Source organism: Panthera uncia, chromosome B4 (genome assembly GCF_023721935.1).
Source record: "Panthera uncia isolate 11264 chromosome B4, Puncia_PCG_1.0, whole genome shotgun sequence".
NCBI lineage: Eukaryota > Metazoa > Chordata > Mammalia > Carnivora > Felidae > Panthera > Panthera uncia.
In genome coordinates this window covers 135256677-135276072 of record NC_064809.1, presented here as the reverse complement: position 1 = coordinate 135276072, position 19396 = coordinate 135256677, and the positions used below count along the sequence as shown (strand labels likewise).

The window sequence follows — 19396 nt, the reverse complement described above, 5'->3', positions numbered from 1 at the left end:
CCGGGGCCTGAGCGCTGTCTGCTCTGTGTCACCGCGCGTGCAACAGCGGTACCCTCACCTTACAAGGAAGACTTGGCCCAGAGCCATGCAGCAAGGGAGGGGCAGCGCCCCCGTTCCCGGCCAGGCCAGCAGCTACGCCTCGCCCCTTCTCTCCACCTCTGCCCTCCCCCTTGGGGTTCAGGCCAGAGGAGTCCCCACGCACGCGTCCTCTTTCCCACCCCATCTGCTCACAAACACCCTCCCTGCCTCTCTCTGGGTGCTGTGCGACTTTCAGGGGCCACAGACGCCTCCTGCTCCAGGAAGCCCTCCCTGAAGTCCTCATCCACAGGTGTCTCTCAGTCCAGGCACACGGGCCCTGGGACACCTGGGCTCACACACCTGCGTGAACGTGCACACGTACACCGCCTTGCACCCCTGCCTTGTGCACATCCACTCTGCCTCTGAAGCCCAGCACGCACGGCCTCTGTGGTTCTCCGCGCCCAGCAGCCCATCTCCCGACCCCCCTCCACCCACAGACTGCAACTCAGCAGGCAAATCAGAGCCTTTTTGGTCCCAGGAGCACACGGGTGCTGCCTTCCCGGGGGAAGGAATCGAACGCAGGTAAAGCAGAAGGGACGGGTGGCCGGGAGGGAAACGAACAGAAGGGGAACCAGACACACCGGCCTGAGCGTACCAGGCCACCAGCTCCACGCTCCACACCCGAGGACCCGAGCGGCAAAGGTGCCCCCGTGCAGAAACGAGGCTGCGGCGGACCCCGCCCTGCTGGGCGGACAAGGCAAGCCTGGGATGCTGCACGTGGGGGACACCTTCTGTCCCCCTTGACGGTGACCTACGGTCCCGCCACTGAGAGACCAGGAGGAGGAGGCAGCATCTGGGGGACACCTGCGGGCACCGTTCACAAGCTGGCGGGCGCTCTCCAGAGACCGCGGCATCACCCACCCTGAGAAACCAGACGTGGATCAGTCCATTTCACAGCCACTCGAGAAGGAATGATGCCAGCACCGCAGGGCCCGCCCGTCCGCAGGGCCCTTCCACAACCTGCTTCTGTAAACAGCGAATGTTCCCCGGTGCCTTTCGGGTTAAGATGGGCTTTGCGCTCGATCTACAGGGAGAAGGCAGCACTGGGGGAGCAAGAGGGACCCGGGGTCCTCCTGCATCGCTCCCGAAGGGGGGCCCCTCCTGGGAAAAGGCTTCCAAGGTCACTTTTCTGCAAAGGGCATTAAAACCTCAACCGTGCATTTGCTTCAGCTCCAACAAACGGGACAGGATCTGTCGGCCCGCGTGGCCGTGACGCCAGATGGAGCTGATCTGAGGCAATGCTCCCGTCTCCTTCCACAGAGAACACGGGAGGTGGCGGTGGTGGGGGGAACAATATCCGAAAGCACAACGATGAGGAAAACGGCTCAACGTCTGAAAAGCCATCGCATCCCCAGGCTCCAGAATCAGTAACGCGACCACTAACACCCAGGCCCCGCCACTGGGTCCAGGGCGCTCCAGAGCACGAATGTCCAGCCCCCATCTGTGGACCCAGCTTCCAAACGCCGACGTGTCCTGTGCGGGGGCTTCTCCCCAAATCTCGTGCCGTCCCAACCCCGGACCCCACATCTCGGTCGGCTTTGTCCCCACACTCCCTCTGTGACAGCCCCCTCCCGGAGACCCCCCTCCTGCTTGACGGCCCTGCCTCCTCGGGGCTCTGGGGGCAGCATAGCAGGTGCCGGAACCCTGGCCCACCCACCAGGCCCACCCTGTGAAGCTCACCTTCCCAACTCACCCCTGTGCCCCCCCCCCCCCCACCCTGCTTCTCTTCAGTTCCGGCACAGCTGATAAGGGCCTGTGCCCTGCAGCTCCTCTGTCCCACATCAGCTTCGCCTGCCCTCAGAGGAAGTCACAGATGCACCACTCCCTCACGTCCCCATCGGACCACAGGGGCTCCTCCTGCCCCAGGGGGGCCCCACCGCTCAGCCGACCAGACCCCAGCGACCCGGGCCTCCTCGGGCAGCCAGAATCGAGCACCTGCAAATCAGACCAGTAACCAGCATTTCATCTCTTGAGGTCGGGGGGCAGGGAGCCACTTAAAGGGTCCCGTCAGGATGCGGGCCAGAGGATGTCCGGCACCTTCCATGACTGGAATCCCCAGGCAGCAGCAGCTGAGGAGCGAGAGGACCCCTCCGGCCCCTCCACGGCCACAGCCCTGGCCTCGGCTTACCGGAGCAGAAGACACCCCAACTTCTGGCTAGAATTCTCGCCAAAGTTCGGCCCAGAAAAAGGGTCTACTGCCAAACCCTGAACCAGAAAAACGCAGCTGATCGGAACAGGCTGCCTTCGCACCTGAGAGGCAGCCCGTGCGAGCAGAGAACAGGCAGAAACCCACATTCCACGCGAACTTGCCCTCAAACAGGAACCTGCACCGCACTGGTTTCTGTCCTCCTTACGACGCTGCGGGCAGGTCGCAGCAAACGCGAGAGACGCCACTCAGCAGAGCCCCTCAGGTCCAGGGGAGGCCCCGCTCACCGCATCACCTCGTCCCCACCCGCCGTGGGGCTCCCGCCACAGCCTGGCTCCGTGAAGGCCCTTCCGCCAGGACCCGCGCCGCCCGTGCCCACGTGGCACAGCCACAGGGCCGCCCCGGTCCAGCTTCCGGCACCAAGCTCCGCGATCCCAACGGAGAGCCCCCGTCCCGACCAGGGTCCAAAGGTCTGGCGGTGGATTCCCGGGGGAGGGCAGGCCTCACCGAGAGCGGCAGGCTCCTCGGAGACCTGGCCGATCCGGACTGACAGGTCGGCACAGCCCAGGAGGGTGGTTTCCCATTCTGCCGGGGACAGCAGCTGACACGATCCCGAGACCTCGGGGACAGTGGGAAAGGCTCAAGGGAACAACGGAAGGCCGCCTGCTCGGGCCTGACCCCCAGGTCGCAAAAGGAAACAAGATCCGGTCAACTGGTTCGCTGGGAAGACAAGGGCCGTCGGCAGCCCCCACCTCACTCACCGCTCGGCCCGGCTCCACCCACACAGAAGGCGGTCAGAGTCCCTCTGCTGTGACACAGCTGACCCTGCCGGAAAGGCTGGCCAGGGTCACTCAGCCCCAGCACACCCACACCGACAGAAACTGAGAGCCCCGGGCTCGACCGGGCCATTTAACCGGTCGGACTCCCAGCCTGGGTCCCCGCTCCACGTCCCCCCGGACAGTTCAGGAAGAAGCAGCGGGGAGGAACCTGCAGGTACGTCACCCCTGACCTCCCCCCTGGAGGGCTGCACCTGCGCACAAGCATTCCACAGCCTCCACCAACTGCCTTTGGATAAAGTCCATCCACCTGCTGCACTGGGTCCGCATTCCAACCAAGGAGAACACGGGGGTGGCCGGGCCCTCTCCGCAGGACCGCAGGCTCATGCCGACCCACTGCGAGGCCCGGACCGGGCTCGGTCCTTTCCAGCTCCTTGGGAGAGCCCACCATGGGGACAGAGGGAGAAGGAGCGCCAGATGTAAGGACAGGAGAGCCGGAGGGGCCGGCTCGCCCGCTGGCTGTGGACACTAGCCACCGTCCCCACCTCTGTGCGGCTCGAGGGTTCCTGATGGCTTGCGGGGGGCAGCCGCCAGGGCGGTCTGGGCAGGGGTGTGGGTAGGGGGGGGTGGGGGTCAACACAGGACAGGGCGGCCAACCCTGGCCAGGGGCTGAGCTGCCTGACGGGAGCCTGTTTTCCTCTCCAGGTCCTCCACGCGGGGACCCCACCACCTTCACGACCCGGTGTCAGGGGCACAGCCAGCACCTACCCCGAGGCTGTAAGACAAGGGTCCCAAGGGTAGGGAAACCCCTTGATAAAGGCAGGTTCACAGCCCAGGACACCGAGGTCAGAAGAGGTACCACTCTCCAAGGCAACCACGAGAAAACCCTGTCCTGAAGGCCAGTTTCCCCCACGTCACCGCCAGGGTTGTTCTGGAAACCCGAGGCATTGAGCCCAAAGGCAGGGTCTCCCCACTTGGTGCCCCTCTGCCTCCTCACTTCCCAGGAGCCTGCCAACAGCCTGGTCACGCCCCTCGGCTGCAGGGCAGGTTCTTCTGGGCCTGGTCTGCCGGCCACACGCAGGGAGGGGCTCACAACCCCCATCCCTCAATGCTTCGCCTCATGGGGGCCCCCTCCCGGCCCCAGGACACCCCCAGGGTCGCGGGGGGCTCCGATCTTCCCCTTCACCGCAGGGTGGCCCCAGCCTCAGGGGCCCCTCTCCCATCCCAGGCCGTTCCCACACCTGAAACTTCTGGAAACACCTGCCGTCAGCGGGGCTTACCCCACCACCACCAGAGGCTCCTCACTCCCCCACCTCCCTCACCCCAGCTCTCCTCTGGCCACCTCTGGCCTCTCCCCTGTGCCCCACCCGTCCTCAGCACACCCTGTCCCTCACACCTGGGTGCTTTCATACCTGCCCCAGCCAAGAATGCTCCTCAGGTGTCGCCTCCCCAGCCCCCGCTCTGCCCAGACCACTTCTACCTTCAAGGTTCAGCCACAAGAAGAGGGTCAGGGAGGAGGGACGCCCCGGGCAGATGTCCGGCCCTACCGACACAAGACAGTGTGGTGCGGGCCCAAGAAAGGCCTCCCCCAGGAAACGGGCAACCCGGGAGCTGATCTCCCGCTGGGAGAACCTTGTTACTCGGGGGTTATCATCAAGGACCGTCCCCGCTCCTGCTTTGCTGGCGAGCTCGAGGGCACCTCTCACGTTGGAAATAACTGAGTGAACAGACAAGAGGGTGCTGCGTGACTGCTGCGGGCGGCTCCAAGGGCCAGGATTCCTCCAGGTCTGTGAGCCTGGGGCCCCGAAAAGAGAAAAAGATCCGGCCCACAAGTCTCCCTTCCTAAAGGTCACTCCCAGCCCCATACACGCTACCCCAGAAACTCAGCCCCACACCTGCCTCCCCAGCAAAGGGTGCTCCACGCGGCCCCCAAGCTGCCTTCTGCAAGCGGCAGGGGAGCCCCCCATGAGAGGCGCTCAAGGAACATTCCCTAAATGGACAAGAGCGGCAAATTCCCCTCCTCATCCAACCTCACCCACCCCAGCACCTCACACCAAGGCTGTCACAGCCAGAAGGGCCTGTTCAGCTTCTGGCTTCAGCTGAGGTTTGAGGGGGGTGGGGGGGGAAGCTGGGCAGGTGGGAAGCCGGCCATGGCTCACCAGCCAGGATTCACGAGGATTCTGTAAACACTTCCGGAAGGTTACCTTTCGCTGTTGGTAAATGAAAGGCTCTGCAAACCACATAACCGTCAGCAAGGCTTGCAGGTTCCTTAAGGAGACACGCTATTTCCAAGCCTTTGAGACAACAGTGTAGATAAAATCAACTCCTTTTATGTTTTTTGTTAAAATGGCTTCTTTTGAGAAAACCTACACGGAGAGATTTCTCATCTAGGTTATTCTGGTGCTCGAAAATAATCACGGAGTAGGGTTTCTCTCTCCTAATTACACAGAATTTAGGACAAAACATTCATGTAGGTGATTCTGAAATACTTTATAAATGGGTCATAACAGGCTCTTTTTATCCCCAGCATGTTTGGGACGCAGCAGGGCCAGCCTCTACGCGCAGGGGAACGGGCCACAGGCTGGTCCCCACAGACGGAAGGCACACGAGTCAGTGACGCTCAAGATGGAAATCCCGCTCCGAATTCGGGGCTCCTGCAGGTGTAACCGACGTGGTTCCCAATCGGAATGGTAAAAAGATCCCGGAGAGAACATGAACCTGGTTGTGAATGACCGTGTTAGCTCTAAGCGAGGCCACGGCTGACCTTTCTTGCTAGGACTCAGGGCCAGCAACTCACCCAGCAATCACACAATTAGGCAGCCAACTATTGAGAAAATACACTCTTGCCTAACTTAAAAGGAAGCTCATCTGTCAACTAAGTCTGCTGGCGGGAGGACGGGGAGGTGGACTCACACTCCAGGTCAAGGGTCCCGGGGGCCGGGGGGTGGGGGGGACTCAGGTGGGCAGGCATCACCTCCTCAAGCACGCCGAAATGCCCTCAGCCAAGTGGTGGGGACTCTTGGATGAGGGATATGGTCCCTGCCCCCCCGGTGGGGCCCGCACTTATGGGCAAGGTCCCAATGTGCCAATGGCACCTGACAGTTCCTCTGTCCCTCTGTGGCCACAGCTAACTGTAGAGTGCCGGGGGTGGGGGGGCGGGGAGTAGGGACAGGACACAGACCTTTCTGGGGTGTGTAAGCTGGGACACCAGCAACGACTCTGGCAGTTGCTGCGTGTGAGGCCGCACTCAGATTTGGTGAGAGTTGGTAAACTCGCAGTCCACTTTCTGACACAGCAGTAAGGTTAATGTGTTTTAGGTCTGGGATCAGAGCACGTAGGACAAAGAGGGATTCCACAGTCACACGCTGGGAAGAGGGAGGACACAGTGACCTGCCTCGGGGCCTGTCCGTTCTGGGGCCCCTGCCTTCTCCGGCTGCTTCTCTAAACGAGACCCCACGGTGCTGGGACAGACACCGTGGGCTCTCCCTGCCAACCTCTCAGGCCCATCCCTGCCCGGCCACGGCCCCTCTCCTGTGCGCCTGGCCCGCACTTGGTTCTAAGCCCTGGGTTTCTTCCCTCCTCTCCCCCTGCCAAGCCGCACCCCACCCCCACCCCAGGCCCCTCAGGAGGAGCAGCCCGCAGACACCCACTGACCAGGCATACGGGCAGCAACCCCCGGCCTAGGCCACACACACACAGAACTACGGCGCCCCAGCCCCAGAAGCGCCACCTTCTCGGACGGGGGCCCCCCCCACACATCCAGCACCTCCTCGGCTCTCTGCCAGAAGACAAGGGGTCCTGCAGCTCCAGGGGGACGCAGAGCAGACACAAAGGGCTGGACCCGGGGCTGCATGGGTCACGCTCCAGACTCTGCCCTTCCTGCCTCTGGGAGGAACCCAGAGGCCTGTTCAGGCCACCAAGGCTGATGCAGACGTGCCAAGGCCCTGGGTGACAGTGGCCTCTCTAATCACCCAGCCTCGCATCTCTCTGGCTGTGTGATCTTTCCTGAGCCACCTCACCTCTCTGTGCCGGCCCCTCCAGCTCTCAAATGGGGCCATTAGCGAAGGAGACCACGGGTGTGAGACCTGGGCCCCCGCGGCAAGCTCCAGAGTCCCCGTTAACCACCATCGGGCGGCATTTCTGTGCGAGCCTTCCTGCTCCAAGTGCCCGTCCTCCCGTTCTTTAGGGTTCCTGCCCCACCCCCAGCAAAGCTCCCGCCCCTCTCAGAAGCGGTGACACAGGCTCCAGGGGCAGGGACGGCCCAGATTAGCGAGGCCTCCCTGGCCCCGCCCCGCTCCGCCCCCAGGGCCTCCACTCCAGGCACCGCCCCCTGGGCTGGCTCAGCCTCCAGAGGGCAGAGCGCGACCAGACCGAGCCAGACCCCAGACAGCACCCTCCAGCAGATCCCGCCCCGCTGGCTCCGAGTGAGACAGCAAGGGCAGGGCAGGGAGCATCATGGTCGGCCCCTGGCCTCCCAGCGCTCGCTGGCCAGGTGCGGCAGGCACCTGCAAAGATGGCCCGAGCCCGAGCCCCCCCTCAAGGAGCTCACGGTCCAGCGGGGGAGACCCACGTCCTCTGATGGAGGGTCAGGTGACAGGGAAGAATCTGACACCCCGGCTTTCCCGACAGGGTTGGGGAGGTCCGTGCAGAGCCGGGGGGCCCTCGGCACACACACACACATGAAGAGGGCAGGTCACCCCGAAAGCAGAGTTTAGGGTCCCCCTGAGGCCCGCAGCGGCGGGTAACAAATAGGACAACTTCAACCCTGTAAAACACCTAAATGGGCCCAAAAGGTGTGGCAGTTGGGACACAGCCAAGGGCACGGGTCCCGGGGGCAGCCACTTACCACGACCTTTCCAACACCACTTACTCATCTGCAGAGTGGGGACCGTGAGGCCACAGCCAGGTTTGTTGTGGGGGGTGTCACCCACCCACTCACCCTCTCCTGGGGTGCCCTGCCCCCCCACCAGACCGGCAGGACAGCATGCTGTCCACGCATGGGCCACGTGAGGTGGGGACCCCGGCATCCAAGACTCCCTCCCCCAGGGGGCTCCGGGCCTCCCCAAAGATGGCAGCAACTCTGCCAGAGGGTCGAGGACCCCAGGACCAGGGCTGCAGCTCCGGAAGCAAGGCTGGAAAAACCTCCCCACTCACGGAGCACCTGCTGTGTGCCCAGCCCCCACCCAGCATGTGGCCCACCTGCGGTCCCTGCCCTGGGTCGGCAGGAGCTCTGCTCTGGAGGAGAGGTCAGTCACCAGCCCCACGCCTCCTAGCGAAGCCGGGACCCGGGCAGAGGAAAGGCTTTAGCACCAGCCAGGCCTGGGCCACAGCTAGGCTCTGCCCAGTCTGTCCCCTCCTCTCAGGACGAGCAAAGCCCAGCCTGTGTGACAGTGGTGTGGGGCTCGGGAGCCTGACGAAGGACCCTGGGGAGAGGAAGGGGCCGTTTCAAGAACTAAAGCCACCCACCTCCCCACCACGGGAGCATCTGAAGAGTGCCCACTCCCGGAACACGGCAGGTGGCTACGAGCTGTGGAAGATCAGGCGTGGGGCTTTTCAAAGCAGAGAAACTGGCTGGCGAGGGGCCACGTCTCCCCTTTTCTGGCCCAGCCCGCAGACAGAAGCATGAATCCCCTGCTTCCCAAGAACCAGGCGGGCCCGCCTCTCACAAACGCTAGCCGACCTCCACATCCAGGAGCCCCACCACGTCCCTTCTCGACACTGTGCCTTCCCAGCACCACCGGGGAGATGCCCAGCGGCACCTCGTGCTCCCCCCGCCATCAGACTCCCCCGCCATCATGCCAGGCAGTCATGAGGCGTCCTGGGCCTCCCTCCCGGTCTGGCAGCAGCCGGGGGTTGCTGGGGCTGATCTCCCCGGGCACGCGGTGGTGCCCATCTGCCGCCGACACCTGCCGGGCCCCTCCTGACCACCACGGACCCCTTGCCTCTAGGCTCTCCCAGCAGGGACACGGACGGCCCCTCCTGCCTTGCCTTCCCCTCCAGTCCTCACTACAATCCCGCCAGCGGCCAGCAGCTCCGCCCAGCCTGGATGCCCAGGGCTTTCTGGTGGTTGAGTCACATCTCACTTCCTCTCCAGCCAGCTCAGCAGCAGCGAAGTCACGTTATCCGCAGCCTCCAGTGTTTGGCGGGCTGGGCCCTGCTCTAAGGACCAGGAAATCTCGCTCCTTCGCTTCTGCCTTCTGGTCCAGCACCTCTGGGTCCTTACCGCTACCCTCCTCCTCCACACCAGCCTGCACACCACCTCCGTCTCGCACACGCCTGCACGCACACACTCAGATGCTTACGCTTGCTTGAACTTCCTCGTGGAATGCTCGCGACACGATTCACACTCCTCCCTGCATTCTCAAGCATGGGCTGTTGAACAGAGGCTCTCTCTTCGTTCTGACCCAGGATGCACCCAGCGTGCCTGCTCTACGCTCTGCCAATATGACACCCTGGTCGCCCATCGGGCACACCGCCGGGGAAAGACACGCGTTGTCCTCCTGTCCAGCAGGGACTCCGACCTTCCTCTCTGGATGGAACGAGAAAGGGGCTGCAGCTCCCGGACACCCGACCTGGGTGCTGACGCCAGCAGAGGGCCCCCACGACACGTCCACAGGGGCCTGGAAGGGGCGCACGGCTCAGCCTCAACCCGCCGGCACCAGGCAGCGATGCCCCTCGGGACAGCTGGGCACCCCTCCACCCCGCCCCCACATGTGACCCTCACACTTCTGCTTCCTGGACGCAGGGTTCGTGAGATCATCCACGCACCTCGCTGCCACAGGGCACCCCCGTCAGGGTGTGGGTTTTGTGGGAACCCTGCAGGTGGCTGGTGAGCCTGGTGCTTCTAAGAGTGAGACTCTGAGTCTTGTGATAATAAACGTTTGGACCAGAGGCCGGGCCAGCATCACCCCCAGAGCAGAGCTGACTGTGCCTGTCACACGGGACCCAGCAGACCCACAAACGTCAACCCAGAAAGAAGCAGGGATGCAGGTGTGGCACAGCAAGGATCTGGGAGGGGGACCCCAGCAGGGGAGCCAGGCCAGCAGGGAGACACAGGCAGCGGGACCACGGCACGCCGGCCCCACATCAGGCCCCAGGAGCCTCACTCCCAGGAAGAGCCGCTCGGGCATAAGAGCACCCCCCCCCCCAGCCCCACAGAGCCCCCACTCAGTGAGCCCCTGGCCAGTTCCACCAGCCTCCTTAGATGCCCCCCAGGGGACCAGGGGAGACTGGAGCCCCCACACCACAGCAGGGAGACAGGAGCTTTGAGAAGGCCCAGATGGGAGGCCCAGGCAGCTGGCCACACATCCCACAGCACCCCCGACATGGCCCGGCCCCAGCAGATGGGGGCACGTGCCGGCCGGATCTCCAGGAGCCTTGCACGGAGCTGACCTTTGGTAAGCTGCCCCCACAGGCCCCCACCAGAGCGGGCCCAGGGGAGGGCAGAATGCTGGCTGGAGGCCTAGCCCGGCCTACAGCCCCTCCTCACTCCTCCCCGGCCTAAATCCCCTGTGTCCCTCCAAATGGGCTCCTGTGGCCCCTTCTCACCCCGCTAGGGGTCCTCCTGACCCCCAGGCGGGGCGGGCTGTTGTCCCGCGGCCCCCACCTCGCTCGTCCCTCCCGCCACGTGCTCCTGGAGGCAGCGGCCTCGCTCCCTGGCACAGAGCAGGTCCTTCTCGGCAGGTGAGGAGGCACGGACGGGCACGCGGCACAGGCACCACGCTGTGGGCTGGGCAGGTGGCCGGAGCCCCCCCAGGTCCCCGGCGGGAGCTCTCCCGAGAGCGAGAAAACAAGACCGGCTCCTCTGAGGCCCCAACAGCCTGCGTGGGAAAGGGCACAGGGCCGCTGCAGATGGTGTGGGGGCACGGCGCTCCCGCCCACCTGTGCGCCGCCCCAAGCGACAGTCACCCTCGCTGCCCTACTCACCGTGTCCTTCCCGCTGTCCTGCCCCGTTTTCTCTCGAGGACAGCCACCGTGCCAGCCTTCGTCCGAGCCTGCCCCACCGGCCGCTGCTCTCTTCGGAAACCCCCCGACGCGGGGCCGCGCGCGGGCCCACTGAGCGCTGGGAGCCGGGCGCCCGGCCCAGGCATGCAGGCACCCCGCTCCAGGGCACCACCCCCTCCCCAGCCCTCCTCCTCCTCCCGGGAGCCTTCCTCCCCGCCAAAGAGACCCGCACGCACGTGTGCAGACAGACCCTCTGTGGAAACGGAAGCCAACGCGGAGCCTCACGTCTCTCGTTTCCAGAAAGGAAACTGCCCTCGGGGCCCTGCTGCTCAGGGGTGCTCTTGCGAGGGCCGCCCCTGCTCAGGTGTGAGTTCAGACGCGGGGAGGAGCCAGGCCCCACCGGGATCTCAGCCCAAGAGCTGCACGGGGTCCCCCGCAGCCTTCCTCCTCATGCTGCTGGAGCCAGACCTCTGGGCTGTGTGCACTGAGCCCCGCTTCCAGATTGCAAAGGGATGCCGAGTCTGTGTGCCCTGCACCCGCGGGGCGGGCTGACCAGGCGCAGCCGGAGGCCCCAGCTCCCCTCTCCCCACCTCCCTGCAGGCCACGGGCCTTCTTAGAGATGCGCCGCGCCGTGAGCCCCCTGCAGCCTGAGTTCTGACGGCACGCCAGCGGCCCCGCGGAGAAGCAGCCGGACGCGCAGGCTGCATCCAGGCCCACAGAGCTGCCTCCCACGGCCCGGGATAGCCATCCTGGTCCCGCTCTGCACGCCGACTGGAATGGGCCAATTAAGGAAATGGATGGCAAAATGGGGAGTCCGGTTCCCACCGCGGGATGGAAATGTCTTGATCAGCGAGGGGAGGAGGCCAGAAGGACCCACGTGGTTACGAGGGGACTGTATCAGCAGGATGAGCTCACATTTCACTTAAAAGGGACACAGATGGTTACTCGCCGAAGTCATCGGAGTCCTGGGCACATCCAGAGTTAGAGGGCCTGAGTCTCCTGCCCTGCCATCTCCAGCGTGCGGACCAACGAATCCCACGGCAACAAGTGTACCAGCACCCGCCCCCGCGCCCTACCCCCCTCTCCTGTGCATGGAACCCGGCTCCTTGGAGAACCCGCGGACCGCAGGGCTGGGGCGGGGCGGGTGTGCCAGAGAGGGAGGACCAGCTCGCACCCCACCGGGTGGGGCCGAAGCTGGAGCAGGCTCCCCAACAAAGTACGAAACTCGAAACCTAAAATCAGGCCTGAGTCCCTGATGACCTAAGACGAACAAGGGACACCTGGGGGGGCTCCGTCGGAGGCGCATCCGACACTTGATTTCAGATCAGGTCATCATAATGATCTCACAGTTCTTGAGTTCGAGCCCCGCATGGGGCAACAGTCTGGAGCCTGCTTGGGATTCTGTCTCTCCTCTCTCTGTCTCTCTGTCTCTCCAAATAAATAAAATTTTTAAAAAATGTTTTTTAATTAAAAAAAAAAAAAGACCAAATAAATTAGTGAATGGGGTTTGGAGACAAGTCTCCCCCAGCAGAGGATTCCAAACACGGTCCGCAGATACTCGGTCCTGGGGCAGCTGGGGCTGAACCCCTCCCTCCAAGAGGGCCACACACACGGGCTCCCCCCCAGAGGGCAGCGTGGACAGGGGTGGGGTGGGGGAGCCTCAGCCAGGTGACCGAGGCGGACACCTCGGGGATCAGTCAGGCCGACGGCAGGCACCCTGATGGGCCGGGACGAGGAGGGCCCTTCACCTGTGGTCTTCCTCCCAAACTGGGACCCCAGTCCAAAACACCCAAATTCCAACTGTCTAAACACATTCCAATGTAGAGGGATCCTACAGTATTCCTAATACTTCTCAAGGCTTCAGGATCATCAAAAACAAGAAAAACTGAGAAACCCAGCCTGGACGGGCCTCAAGAGACATGAAAACGAATTTACACAATATCCTGGATGGGATCCTGGGAAAGAAAAAAGATTTGGGGTAAGAACTAAGGCTGAGTAAACTGCGGACTTTAGTTAATAATGTGTCAACATTGGTTCGTTAATTCTAACAACGTTTTCACACCAACTAACATTAACAACAAGAGAAACCGTAGACAGGACTATGTGGAAATCTCTGCGTTATCTCCGCAATTCTTCTGTGTACCTAAAACTACCTTTCAAAATACAGTCCATTAAAACCACCACCACCAACATGCCGCCCAGGGCGGGATGGGTCACTCGGTGTCACTCGGCAGGGCACCCCGACACCCGCAGCCAGACCAGGTCCTGCCCTTGAGACGCTCCAGAGGACACGAGCAGTGAAGTTTCAAAGCCAAGTGACCCTACCATAATCATCAAGGAGCAGAAACGGTGGGGATGTCAGGGAGAGAGCCTCATGGACCCACGGCCACACAACCCCCCACCTGTAAGCATTCACTCCCAGACGCCGCCCCAGAGAATGACGGAAGGCAGGGCCCCTGTCCTCCCGGCAGCTCAGGAGGCAGGTGGGTAAACAGGCAAGCACACGCAGGATGACTAGCACGGGGGCCCATGAGGTCCTAACCCCGCGGGAAGGGGAAAGCCAGGAAGGCTTCCTGGAGAAGGCAGGGATGCTACTGGCTCAAGGTCCCGGTGCACAGCGGGCAAGCTCGAAGCGTTCTCAGACAGCCATAGCAACCAGGGGGGTGCCTGGTGAGGCGAGCTGAGCCCCCTGAGGTTCTGAGAAAGGGGGTCCGGGGCCGCTCGGGGCCACGCTTCAGAAGAGCGATCCACAGCTACACGATGCCACGCAGACGGAAACGCAGCGTGCTAAGATGAGCAGACCCCTGGTGGGGGCCGGGGGTGAGCAGTGACTAGCTGCTAAGGGACCCGGGAGGATCCCCGGGTGACAGAAACGCTCGGAAATTTGACTCGTGGTGGTGGTTGTGCAATGTTGTGAACATGCAAAACCTCGGTGAATCACGCACCTGTAAGATATGCAAATTGCACCTCGGGGAAGACATTGCAAAAACAGACGCCTCTCTGCCTGCCCAGCCCCGCCTCCCCCAGCCAGGCTCCCAGGACTGAAGCTCCTTGCGCATGGAGCCCCCTCGGCCCCCCAGGGCCGAGCGAGGCGCCCAAGCCCGGGGCTCACCGTGGGGAGCGTATCCATCCACCCACTCGTTTCTGCAAGCTCACAGACCCAACAGGAGGAGGCAAGAACAGAGTCGGGAGGGATGCAGCGAGGCCTGCTAAGTGATCAGAGGCCTCTCTGGCCAGGGGAAGGGAGCAGGGATGTGTCAGACGCAGGGCTCAGCCACCCTGGAGCAGCCCTGCGGGCAGCATGGGCAGAAGGGGGCCGAGAGGGCGGGTGGGTCAGAATGGGGGCTGCGTGCCTCTCGGTCCCAGGGCGGGCGCAGAAGTGCCCCCCACCTGCACGCCATACTGGCAGGACCAGGGAGGGACTCCTGCCTCCTCAAGCCACGTGCTCACCCCAGACAGCCCCAAGCCCCTGCCCACAGGGGGACGGGCTAGAAGCAGGGCCCCTTCCACGGATCAGGGGGAACCCGACCCCGAGAGAGGGTGAGCTGTTCCCCCCACAAACGCCAAGACCCTGGACGGTGCCCAACACGTCTGGTTTCTCTCACCCACAGCTCAACCGGGGTTTGGGGGCATACAGGAGTTCTGGGTACGCCTGCCCTTCCCTGCCCCTCATCCCGAAGGAGCAGGAACCGAGCACAGTGCTTTACAGTTTCTGAGCACGCCCCACTTGAGAGAGAGGCGATACGGCTCCCATCCCGTGTCACGTACCTTTCCCCCCAGATCCGGTCTGAGTGCTGCACAACACGGCCACTCAACACCAGCCAGTGCTGGAGATGGGGAGCACCTGCCCACCCCCACCGCTTCCCCCCTCCTCCGTGGAGAAGCTGGCCAGGCCTTCCTGTGTGCTCTCAAACCCCCCACCCCCGGCTTCTATATTCTACACCAACACCCTCGTTTACAGGTGACCTAGCTGAGGCCCAGGGAGGTTAGGCACCTTGCTCAAGAACACACAACGGCAGGATCACAACTTTTCTCTACCGAACCCCCCTGCTGTAGGTTATGAACAGAAACCACCGGTTCAAACGTGGCTCTGCCACTCACCAGCTCGTGGCCTGCACCTCAGAGAGGCTGTGACAAAGGTCAATCATATAAAGCGTCCAGAAGGCTGTCAGGCCTGGGGTTGGGGACGCTCTTGCTATTGGCACATGTCTGAGAGCAGAGATTTCCTACCCTGATCCTAAACGTGCTGCTCACGTGTCTCTCACGAACCCCCAGAAAGAGCACGGCCTTAGGGGCCAAACAACTCAAACTCCCATCCGCCCTCCGCTACCTAGCTAAATGGGGTCTCAGGCCAGCCCCACCGCCTCTCCGTGCCTTAGTTTCTCTCAAGGCACAACGTGGCGAGAACACCTGGGTCAACGTCTGGCACAGCGGAGTGATTTCTAGGACTGTTACTAATGGTTTTTGGTTTTTGTTTTTTTCATAGGCCAGTGCTTCCTGTCTTCTGGCTTTACCACAGGGGACTTTGATCACAGGGCTTAAACATAATCACTACCCAGTCACAACTCAAACGCCCAGCAATCTCAACAATAGCCCTCAGATGGCGACTGTCATTAGTGGAGAATTATGGGCCCAGAGTCTCCACCCACCCCTCCCCGCAGGCCACACGCAGACACTAAAGGCCAAAAGAACATGGTTTTCTCTAATTAGGGAAACCCTCATTTTCTTCCCCCACCTCTGTTTGTAACAGAAGTCAGAGCAACCTGCCTTTGAGTTCTCAAATTAACCGATTACATTTCTTCCTCGGCAGCCGGCTCCGAACCCGGGGCTGGGCTAGGCTGGGCCTGAAACAAACCAGCCACTAAACGACCACCACCTGGGGCGCCTGGGTGGCTCAGTCGGTTAATCGTCCACTTCGGCTCAGGTCATGATCTTGGGCTTTGTGAGTCTGAGCCCCGCGTCGGTCTCTGTGCTGACAGCTCGGAGCCTGGAGCTGCTTCGGATTCTGTGTCTCCCTCTCTCTACCCACCCCCCTCAAAAAATAAACATTAAGAAAAAAAAATTAAACGACCATCACCTTCAGGGACCCAGGCCTCCTCCCACGTCCACCAGCCACACCTAACTGTTGAGGACTTGAACTCTTACCCTCTCTACGTGGGGTATCTGCTAGATTCTGCCCCGGATGGAGACCCAGTGAGAGTCCCCACTGCTATGCCACCGAAAAGCCAAGGAGAAAAGATCTGAACCCGCTGCAATCCCAAAGACCCTGCAAACAGGCTTTCAGCTCCCCACCCCAAAGGCCTTCCCTCGAGCGCCATGTGAGTGGACAAATCCTCATCGAGCGGCTTCCCACCGACACCCCTGTCCGTGCTGAGCAAACAGAAGCTGCTTCCCCAGCAAGTACATCTGTATTCCTCCCACTACTCACTTCCACGGCCCACGTCTCATCTCCCCCGATTCATTTTCAAATTCTTCAGGCACGGGGACGCCCCACCACATCCCCCGATGCCGTCAGAGCTCCCCCAGGGCAGCAAGCGCACACAAAAATGGTCTCCTGTCCTCCTGACAACACGTAGCAGCCGCCCGCAAGGGGAGGAGGCAGAAACTCAGAGAAGGAGTAACCCTAACAGGTGCTCCCGAATCACTCAGGTCCCCGGCACGGCCACTAGGCAGGAGCCCCCGCCTCCTGACACGAAGAGGGCCAAATACCAGAGGCGAGGGGCCAGGCGCCCACGTGAGGGGAAGCCTACCAGCACCCCAGAGAGGAGCAGCTGGCTGGAGGCATACGGCTCCAGGATGGAAACCCCATGCCCGCACACAGCTGGTGCAGCTCGAGCTTCCAGAGGGAAACACCCAGACCAGAATTTGTAGAGAGCTGGAAGAGGTCCACCGGGGCCCACGAGGTGACGGGGTCCCTGATGGCACAACACTAACAGGGGTCACACCGTGGACACATCAAGGGAGCCCTCTGTTCTCCGATTACACGGATCCCGTCAAGACCGGCCTGGGTTTGGTGCTGGCGTCTGTCACATCTGTAACGTCGCCGTTACAGAGAAGATGGGCTGCAGGCTCGAGCCTCCCCTGGCAACGGGGCTCGCTGGGATCTGATAGCACTTTGTCTCATTGTGCCTGAGCTAGTATTCTATTCTGTTCTGTTGGACAGCAAAAATGGTGATTCAGGAAAAACGGGCCCGATTCTCTTCCTCGGTTCTAGTTGGTGAAGGTGAGGCCTAGGGAGGGCAGGGAAAGCGGAGGTCACACGGAGCTGGCAACCGCCAGTCTCCTGACACCCACTCCTGGCTGGACTTGACCGATAAGAGGCGGGCGAGGAGGGGGGCCTTGCGGCCCGCCAGTCTCGAGAGAGACCACCTGGTTCTTCCTCCCTGAGGGGTTCCCCGCCCGCCTCTGTAGAAGACACAGAGTAACTGGGCTGCCCAGGGCCACAGCAAACTGACCACGACTTTGAAACTTTCCCCAATCAGTTTCCAGGAAATGCCTTTCCCGAGTGCAAGCAGACAGACGTTCCCAAGGACAGACCCTGCTCGTCCCCAGGCCGCACCACTGGGACAGCCACACCCTACCAGCCAGGGCAGCTGAGAGGGAAGAAGGGCCAAGGAGGTGGGGGCCCCCATCCTAAGGCCCTGAAGACCCCTACCTCTCCCATCCCTGGGAACAGGCTGGCATCCCCTGCCCCCACCAGGAGTCCAGCACCGTCCAGGCTGTGGAGGTTCAAGGCCCCTGCCCAATGGCCACAAAGTACTACAGAAGGATCAACACCACGGCCATGGCAGGGAGAAGGCCAGCCAGGCCAGGCCCCCTCCCTACACCTGGCAGGCGGCTTTCCAGGGTGTGCAGCAGGAAGGAGGACCAGGTTTACCTAGCCCCCGGATCTGAGGTGTCCCAGGTGACAGCCGTGGGATGTGCTTCCACCCAGCACGAGGCAGGGCCAACAGCTCAAACACACTCACCCAGCCGGACAGTGTGTCCTCGAACGGGTCCGGGAGACAAGTGGGACAGTCAGAGAAGCTGTGGCTGCTTGGGAGCAGAGGGCACTGCCAGCCTCACCCGGGTGTCCTGATCTCTGCCCTGGGTGTGCCTGGCCAGTGAGAGGCCTGCATCACCTCATCTAATCCTCTTACCAGCCCCCCTCTCCCTTTACTGGGGGGGGGGGGGAGAAACTGAGGCACAGGGAGGCTCAAAGCCTTCTTGCCCAAGGTCATGGAGCAGGTGCACCATGGAAAGACTCCAAAGTCCTCTGTTAACTACCATGTAGCCCTGTCCCTTTCCATCCCGCCAGGCTCAGACTTAAAACAACCTCCAGAGCTGGGCCACTATGGGGGATGAGACTCAGCAAGTCTGAAATTTTGCATGTGGGAGAGGCTCAGAACTCTGTATTTCCTCCCCAACCTGCACAAGGAAGGCAAGAAGAGAACCCCATCCCGCAAAAGATCTCCCCAGAGCTGAATTTTCCCTGCCTCTGGAAATTTGGGGCTGGCAGCAGGCCCGAGATGAACCTGCCTTGGGGGGTGGGGGGGGTTCCACTGAGGTCTCCAAGCCTGTGGGGCCTGCTGCCCCTCCCACCACAGATCCACTGTCAGGGGCAGGTGCGCCCGCCCACCCGTCTCTGGCTCTCCCTCCTCCCCAGTTGTAGGCCTGGACAGGGGTGCTGGCCCAGTTCTGAGCAGTGGGGACCCCAGGCTGGGGGCCGCCACACTACACTCCACCTCCTGGCCTGCAGGCGGCCCTGGGTCCCAGCAGAGCCCCACTAGCTAGAAGTCACAAACAAAGGGAGAGTAAACAGGGCAGAAAGAGGGGCGTAGGGAGGGGGCGAGTGGCCACAACTTTTTGGTGGGGTCGTTTCTGGGGTCGCACGGACCGCCGGGGTCGAGGGCTCCCACCTCCTCCCCTGTGCGCCCAGGGAGTGGATCGGAGGACGACCTCCCTGTCCCCACTTGGCCTCAGCGACCCCCGACCCGGCGACCAGCAGCACCCCAGCCCGGGCCCCGCGCCCCCTAGACGTCCTCCTCTCCCAGGCCGGCCGGGAGCCGCGGGGCGCGCGCAGGGGGCGGGGGGTGGGGGTGGCCGTGACGCGCGCTCCGGAGCCGCGCGGGACCTGGGGGCGTGTGTGCGGGGCGCGCCCGCGCGTGGCCCTTCCCGCAGGGGCGCCGGCCCCGGGCGCGGGGATGAGCGTGGCCGAGCGGGCCGGGTCGTGTCTCGGCCGGCCCGTGCCCGGAGCGTGTCTGTGTGTCCGCGAGGTCCGTGTGGGCGTCCGCGCGCGCGCCGCTTACCCTGCGCGGAGATCGGGGCCAACTCTCATTCACCCGCTGCGCGGCGCCCCCCTCGCCAGCCGCCCGGCCGCGCTGCACCTGCCGCCCGCCCGGGAACCCAGCGGCGCCGGGGAGCCCGGAGGAGGCGGCCCCGCGGGTCCCGGCCACGAGCGCGGAGGCGGCGG

The 19396-nt window shown here is 62.9% G+C and overlaps 1 protein-coding gene across 3 annotated transcripts in view; it reads right to left on the bottom strand.

Moving 5' to 3' along the window:
* Positions 1 to 19383, bottom strand: part of GRAMD4 (GRAM domain containing 4) — a 72463-nt gene extending 53080 nt beyond the window's left edge. The window contains exon 1 of one of the 3 annotated variants that reach the window (XM_049626537.1): positions 19233 to 19383. In XM_049626537.1, the coding sequence (XP_049482494.1) occupies positions 19233 to 19261 (29 nt within the window). In that variant the 5' untranslated portion in view covers positions 19262 to 19383. Of the gene's footprint in view, positions 1 to 2731; positions 2824 to 7019; positions 7193 to 19232 lie in introns of those variants that run through there. The other 2 variants (XM_049626538.1, XM_049626536.1) reach the window with 2 other exon arrangements.
* Positions 19384 to 19396: the final 13 nt, after the last annotated feature.